This window comes from Arachis stenosperma, chromosome 2, assembly GCF_014773155.1.
Source record: "Arachis stenosperma cultivar V10309 chromosome 2, arast.V10309.gnm1.PFL2, whole genome shotgun sequence".
Taxonomy (NCBI): domain Eukaryota; kingdom Viridiplantae; phylum Streptophyta; class Magnoliopsida; order Fabales; family Fabaceae; genus Arachis; species Arachis stenosperma.
In genome coordinates this window covers 1700650-1708269 of record NC_080378.1, presented here as the reverse complement: position 1 = coordinate 1708269, position 7620 = coordinate 1700650, and the positions used below count along the sequence as shown (strand labels likewise).

General features: G+C 33.8%; 1 protein-coding gene across 1 annotated transcript; it reads right to left on the bottom strand.

The window, feature by feature from the left end:
* Positions 1–5702: 5702 nt before the first annotated feature.
* LOC130960385 (uncharacterized) lies at positions 5703–6558 on the bottom strand. Its single transcript, XM_057885765.1, has 2 exons — positions 6313–6558; positions 5703–5920 (listed from the first exon to the last, which is right to left on the bottom strand). The coding sequence occupies exons 1-2, from the start codon at positions 6488–6490 to the stop codon at positions 5703–5705; spliced, it is 396 nt and encodes a 131-aa protein (XP_057741748.1). The 5' UTR covers positions 6491–6558.
* Between the last annotated feature and the right edge of the window lie 1062 nt (positions 6559–7620).

Sequence of the window (7620 nt, the reverse complement as noted above, 5' to 3'; positions counted from 1 at the left end):
AAACAAGTTTATTGCTTGCATTCTAATCTTCTTATGTTAGAGTAATAACCTTAATGTAGCATTTCATGTCTTGCCTTGTTAGAACTTTAATCTGACTGTTATGAGATTTAATTGCTTAATCAAATATAGTTGCTATCTTATTCTAATAAATGTAAAATGTTTCTTTCTTTCTACAACAATGTTATTGTTGTATCTTGGCAAATTTTAGAGATAGTTCTTAAAAATAGAAGCTTTTATATATAGATATGGAATATTTATAGCTCTCTTGTTTTAAGCTTTGGTTTTGATTATAATCAAAATATGCAAATCAATTTTCTAAAGTGAATAAATCTTTTAGTGTGACTTTTTAAATGTCTTTAAATGTGCAGAATATAAATTTATTGTAAGAGAACTTACTAAATTTATTAAAAAAAATAAGAAATATAGTACTTTATATCTAAGGTTTAATTACTCTATTGATCTCTATAGTTTTGCGAAATTTTTAATTAGGTCCTTGTATTTTTTTTCCTTTTAATTGAGTCCTTGTACCAATTTTTTTTTAATTGGGTCCCTAAGATTTTTTTTCTTTTATTTGGGTCTCTGCACCAATTTTTTTAGTTGGGTCCCTATAAAATTAAGCCAATTATTATTAGAGGAACTTCGTTTAGCAGGAATTTATGGAGGCGACATCATTTCAAAAATAGAGGACAAACTTGAAAAAGCATTGCAAAATGAGGAATCTTATTGGAAAGATAAGTCTAGAGTCAAATGGCTCAAATCTGGTAATCAAAATACAGCTTTCTTCCATTAGAAATTTAGAAATCGAACCCAAAGGAATAGAATTTGGCAACTAACTAGCAGTGATGGTGAAGTTGCTACTTCAAATGCTGGTATTGCTTCTGTGGCTGAATCTTATTTCAAGGACATCTTTTCCTCCACTTGTCATGAGAACCCTGAACCTCTGTTTACTGATTTTGAACTTAAGGTTACAGCTCACATGAACTGTAGGCTTCAAAGACCAGTGATTATGGAGGAAGTGAAACGTGCAACATTTACCATTTATCCTCAAAGTGCTCCAGGAGATGATGGTATGACAGCAAAATTTTTTCAAAACTTCTGGAACATACTTAGTGGTGATGTGTTTTGAGCAATTAAGAGCTTCTTTTCAGGGAGAAGAATTTTGAAGGGTTTTAACCACACTCAGATCTGTCTTATTCCCAAGATTTTTGATGCTAAATATATGACTCATGTAAGACCAATAAGCCTATCTTCAGTCTTTTACAAGATTATCTCCAAAGTAATTGTACATAGACTTCAGGGTATCATGAATAGACTAATTAGCCCTACGCAGAGTGCTTTATTAAAGGCAGATTAATCTCTGATAATATTCTAATTGCTCACGAGTGTATGCATTACTTGAAGAACAAAAAAAGGGACTCGAAAATGAAATGGCGCTAAAATTATATATGAGTAAGGCATATGATAGGGTGGAATGACACTTTCTTTGGTTTATATTGGAGAAGTTTTGTTTTGACTCCCGGTAGATCATGTGGATTCGAGAATTAGTGACAACTGTTTCTTATTCTGTTATTGTGGAAGGACAACCTTATGGTTTTTTCAAACCAAATAGAGGTATTCGACAAGGAGATCCTCTATCCCCCTATCTTTTTCTTTTCTGTGCAGAAGGTCTCTCCTTCTTGCTACACAAGGCAGAACAAAACAGACTAATTCTGGGTCTTCAAATACATAGGCGATGTCCCAAGGTCAACCACCTCCTGTTTGTTGATGATTCCATCTTATTCTGTAAGGCTGATCCTGAAACATGTTCAAATATCCTGCATTTATTGAATTCTTATGAAAGCAATAGTGGCCAGAGGGTAAATCTTAATAAATCTGCAATATTCTTTAGCCACAACACTCCCTCCACTACTCGTACACTACTGGCTACCTCTATGAATATTAATCATATTGGAGTTCAGGATAAATACCTTGGTTTGCCTTCTACAGTCTCTAAATCGAAAAAGGCTTCTTTTAGTATGATCAAAGAAAAGGTTCGAAAAAGAATCCAAAGGTGGAAGCGTAATCTTCTTTTGTCAGGTGGTAAACACGTATTGCTTAAGGGAGTGGGAGAAGCTATTCCTATTTATATATTGTCTTGCTTCAAGTTGCCTGATGGTTTAATTTTGGAAATTCACTCTCTACTTTCTCAGTTCTGGTGGGGACAAAAAGGTTCTGAAAGGCGGATGGCTTGGATTAGTTGGGACACTATGACTCGCCCACGAAAAGAAGGAGGCCTTGGATTTAAAGATCTCAAAATCCAAAATCTGGCGCTTTTAGGCAAACAGTTTTGGCGACTTGTAACGCAACCTACTTCTTTATTATCCAAAATCCTAAGAGGTAAATACTTTAGCAATGGTAATGCTATAACGGCAGAAATTAGAGTCTTACCTTCTTGGGGGTGGAGGAGCATACTGGAAGGCCGAAAGATTGTTGAAAAAGGTCTTAATTGAGCTGTGGGTACTGGTGAGAATATCCGAACCTTTGAGGATCCTTGGCTGCCTCCTCCGTATCCTTTAATGATTTCTGACATGCCAAATAGACATGCTATTTCTGAGTTGGTTCCAAGAGTTAAAGATCTAATTACTGAAAATAAGAATTGGAATCAAAATCTCATTCAAGAATTATTTCTCCAAGACGTTGCAAACAGGATTTTGTCAGTTAAAATTCAGCAGAATAGAGACAAATTGCAATGGAATTTGAACAAATTCAAGTAATATGATACAGTTTCAGGTTACAGAATTGGCTATTTATTTTACCATCCATCTCTAGAGCTTTGCCCTAATTATATGCAGCAAAAAAAGTCATGGATTGATCTATGGAAATTGAACTTGCCTCACAAAATTAAGCTATTTATCTGGAAAGCTCTCCATGGCCGACTTCCGGTGCTTGCTCGGATTTATCACCGCATCTCATCTATATCACCAATATGCCCCGGCTGTCATGAAGCAATGGAAACAATCACTCATTGTTTGATCGATTACTCTAGAATTAAAGACGTATGGTCTCAGAGTTATCTTCGTGATTGTCTTCCCCCTCAAAGTTCTAACGACTTTTGGACATGGTGGACTGCATCGACAGAGATACTTAACCCGTCGAAGAATGCTGACTGTAACCCTCAATTGCTTGCCATCATTTGCTGGAACTGCTAGAAAGCTCGCAACCAGTTGATTTTTGAAGGTTCTACTTCTATGTCGTCTGCCATTCTAGCAAGCTCTGTCAAGTTGCTCAATGAAATCCAAAGAACTCCCCGTTTAGGTCGTCATCTCCATGAGGCAAGCTCTTAGTTGCATTCAATTTGATTTATCATTCTTTCTTTTTTAAGATTTTTCTTCGTTTTTCGACCCCGCACCGTTGGATGAATACCTTCAGTGTAGTATTTTTGAAAAATCCTCACCTTTTATTGTGCTGTCCTACTTTTGGACATCTTTATATTTTATTTTTTAATAATTAATAAAATATAACCTACTATCTTTGAAAAAAAAGTGTTAATATTTTGGGTTGGTTTCATATAAATTAAGTCCAACTAGTTTATGCATAGGGATAAGTACGATTTTGGTCCCTAACATTGAGGCTCAGAATCGAAATCGTTCCTCTTTTAATTTTCGATTTAGAATCGTCCTTAACGTTTTTTTTTTCGTATTAAAATCGTCTTTTCTATTTTTTTGGACAAAAATACCCTCACCACTACCAACATAATTACCTCTTCACCACCACCACCACCAACTGCCACTCCACTACCATTATCAGCATCATCATCACCATCATCATTATCTTCAACACCCACTACCACTCCACCAACACCACCACCAATGCCACCGCCGCCCCCCTTTTCCCCTTTCCCCTCCCCCTCACTGCCTCCCCCTTCCCCCCACCCAGCGTCCCCACCCGTCCACTCCCCCTCCCCGTATTCCCTTCCCCCACCCCCAATAAATCAACAAGCAGAAACAATAATATTCCACAACAAATCAACAAATCAACAAGCAGAAAACAACAAATCAACAAATCAATAACAATAATATTCCACAACAAAAGAAGAAGAAATCCAGAAATTCATAGAATTCACAGAAGAAGAAGAAGAAGCGGTGGGCGGCGGTGCGGCGGTGGGTCGGCGAGGCAGAAGCGGCGGTGGGTCGGCGAGGCAGAAGCGGCGAGGCGGCGAGGCAATGGAGGTGAGGCAGAGGCAGAGGCGGCAAGGCGGCGAGGCGGCGAGGTGGTGACCCTGACTCTCGCGTTTCTCTCTCTGTTAGCCCTCGATAGCGACGGCTCTAAGGGAGACGACGAGCAAGGACGGCGGTGGCTCTTCGGACGACGACGCACATGACGGATCCAGCGCCGGTGGGAACAGCCGAGGCTACAGCGACAGCCGCCGTCCCCTTCCCCCCTTTCCCATTTCCCCTTCCCCCTCCCCCCTCCGCCTCTCCCCTTCCCCCCACCTCCACCCCACGTCCTTTCCCCTTCCCCCAACCCCGAACCCCACGTCCTTTCCCCTTCCCCTCCAAACTTCACCGCCGGCGCCGTTCCCCCTCCCCCTCCCCCTCCCCCTCCCCCTCCCCCTCGTATACCCTTTGCCTCCCCTCCCCCCTCCAACAAAACGCATTTTCTTTTTTTTTAATTTTATATTTTTTTATTAAAATAAGGGTAATTTTGGAATAAATTTAAAAAATTTTATTAGAAATGACGATTTTAAAATGAAATGCAACGTTAAGGACGATTTTAAGTCGAAAATTACATCAGGGACGGTTTTGATTTTGGCCCTCAACGTTAGGGATCAAAACAGTACTTATCCCACCTTTTACTGTGCTGTCCTACTTTTGGACATTTTTATATTTTATTTTTTAATAATTAATAAAATATAATATACTATCTTTAAAAAAAAGTATTAATATTTTGGGTAGGTTTCATATAAATTAAGTCCAACTAGTTTATGCATATGATGTGAATATAAAAATGAGTATCTCTTTCATAGTGCCATTAATAGAAAAATCTTAAAGGAAATTTCATTATAGACATCTTTTTATGAGGTCAAAATTCTCTTTTGATAATTAATCATTTATATTTAATCATAAATGTTATTAATAATTTTCTCATGGAAGAAATAAAAATAGTAATTCATAATTTTTTAAATCTATCATAATAGTCAAATAATCAAATATATTTACAAAAATATAATAAAATAATTTTTAAAATATAAAATACATATTTTTATACATATAATTCATTCGCGCATAATAAATTAAGTTTACAACTTTACATACATTGATTTTTAATATATTACTTTATTTAAATGAACCACCTTCTTATGAGAAAATATGTTCCATTTTCAAAATATAAAGAAAACAGAGCCAATTTCACTAATTTATAACAAAATATCATTAACAGAGTTGATAAAAATTCAACATTGAATTTACGAAGACTTTTGATTTTCTGTTATTGATGTGAGAAACTATTTTAGTGAATTTGAGAAGATTCACATGTACTTTTTTTTTGTAAAGTTGATCATCAGAAAATTGTTAAATAATACTACATTATTATCTAATAATACTCAAAAGATAATTATATATAAATTTTTACATTTTACAACTATATCTTTGATCTATCCAACTAAACCTTTCAACATTAAGATATCATCAAACAAGAAAATCTAAAGGAAAATTGTATAAGAATCAGTGACAACAAGCAAGTCTGTTGCCTCGATCTCTTATAATCCCGTTATATAGAGCAATTCTGTTTGCTGGCATTTCTTTTGTTTCGTTTATGCAATTTCTTTTTCCTCTGTTTTGCTTCTTCCTTTGTTCTTCTTCTTTATTTTCTTTTAATATTTCTTTCATCATCACATCCTCTGCAAACTTCACCCTCTTCTTCTTATTCTTTTTTTTCTCCCCTAAAAATCATAAAATAAATTAAAATTCAGGTCAAAGTAGACAAAATTTAAATTTTTGATATTTGTTCAAGCGAAAAAATAAGTTGATCACTAGACTATTAAAAATTTGGTTCAAAATTTTAGTTGAAACTCAAATATACATGAAGTTAATATTAAAAAATTGTTAGATAATAATTTAATTAAATATCTCAAGTTATCTGATTGTTTCCGGGTATTACTTTCATAAAAATTATATTTAAAGTTTTACCCAAAATTTAATATATCAAATTACATTCAATAATATACAAATTTTATAAAGTAACAAATAATCATGGGTGACGAATAATGGAGTAAATATAAAAAATTAAAAAATATAAGAGAAAGAGCGATGATGTAAGTGAGTTTTTAGTTACCTGAGTATAAGCAAGAGCGTAGAAATTGTTTGGTGGGGTTGTTATTTGAACTGTGATCATGTGGAATTTGGAACGATGATGGAGAACATTTATTATTGTAACTATAAGCAAGATAAAGAACTGTGCTTGAAACAAATATGACTGCTGTGAGTACAATACCCTGTGAAATCGAAACCATAACTGCTGTTCTTATTTTGTTAGGAATAGAGAAGAAAAGAACATAAGAGAAGAAAAGAGGAGATAGAATAGGAGGTGATGAATAACAGAAAGTACACTAATAAAGAGAGTACACTAAATACTTTTGTCATTTGTGTTTATGCGTATAGGCGGTATAGCTTAGGCGGTATAACTTAATTTTTCTCATTGTTCTAGAAGTATAATATAGTCATGGGACATTTGGAATTTGCATTTTTATGATAGTCCTCACAACATTGTGAGCTCATATAAACACACAGATACAAATTAATCAAAGATGTTATATATATATATATATATATATATAATTTTGATGAAGTGACGATATAATATATGAATTTAATATTTAATTTTTTTTTTCTTGCAAACTTTTCATCAAATGTCATTACTTGAGAAAATTCATGGAATGAGTTTAATGTGCGGCTTAATAGTTAATATATTAATTTTTATAGATTATTATCTCTACTATGGATATATTGGCATCCTTGACGAACAATGCATGTGAGCCTCACAGGGTGTCCATGGTACCATACTAAATAAGCATTTAAAAATATAATTAAATATGCAATGAATTTACCAAGTTTATGGTGAGATTAAATGGACTATTTCCTAGCCCCTCTCCCTTATTTTTTTGACAAGGTATAATTAGGATGTTATTGAATATTAAGCCTCAAATATGAGATATTGTACTCAACTTATGCAGAAAAGTATGATTCATGTCTTCTCATCTTTAGAGTTTAAACAATGAAGAGAAAAGGATAATAATGTTTATATATCTTCACTTTGTAGTTTTCATACATAATTTTTTTATTCTTATAAAATTATATCACTTTAAAAAGAAATATAATGTTAACTTTTGAAAAAAAATTCAAAAGAAATATAAAAGAAAGACTATATAAAAAATTGATAATAATTTTTTTGAAAAAAAAAATGACATAGTTGAAAGACTAGAGAATATATAACCTCTTACATTAAATAAAAAAAATCAAAACATATCCTATAAAAAATATTAATATTTTTTTAAAGCGTATCTTATAGATGAATACAACAATAATGGTTTACGTGTAGATTTTGTTTGACAATCTTAATGATGGTCTTTTTATGTATTCTTCT

What these genes read in the sequence shown, in the direction of transcription:
- LOC130960385 (XM_057885765.1), bottom strand. Translation starts at nt 6,490, where the DNA reads ATGGTTTCGATTTCACAGGGTATTGTACTCACAGCAGTCATATTTGTT. An exon ending in ACGCTCTTGCTTATACTCAG is followed by an intron (nt 5,921 to 6,312) that starts GTAACTAAAAAC and finishes TATGATTTTTAG; the next exon opens with GGGAGAAAAAAAAGAATAAG.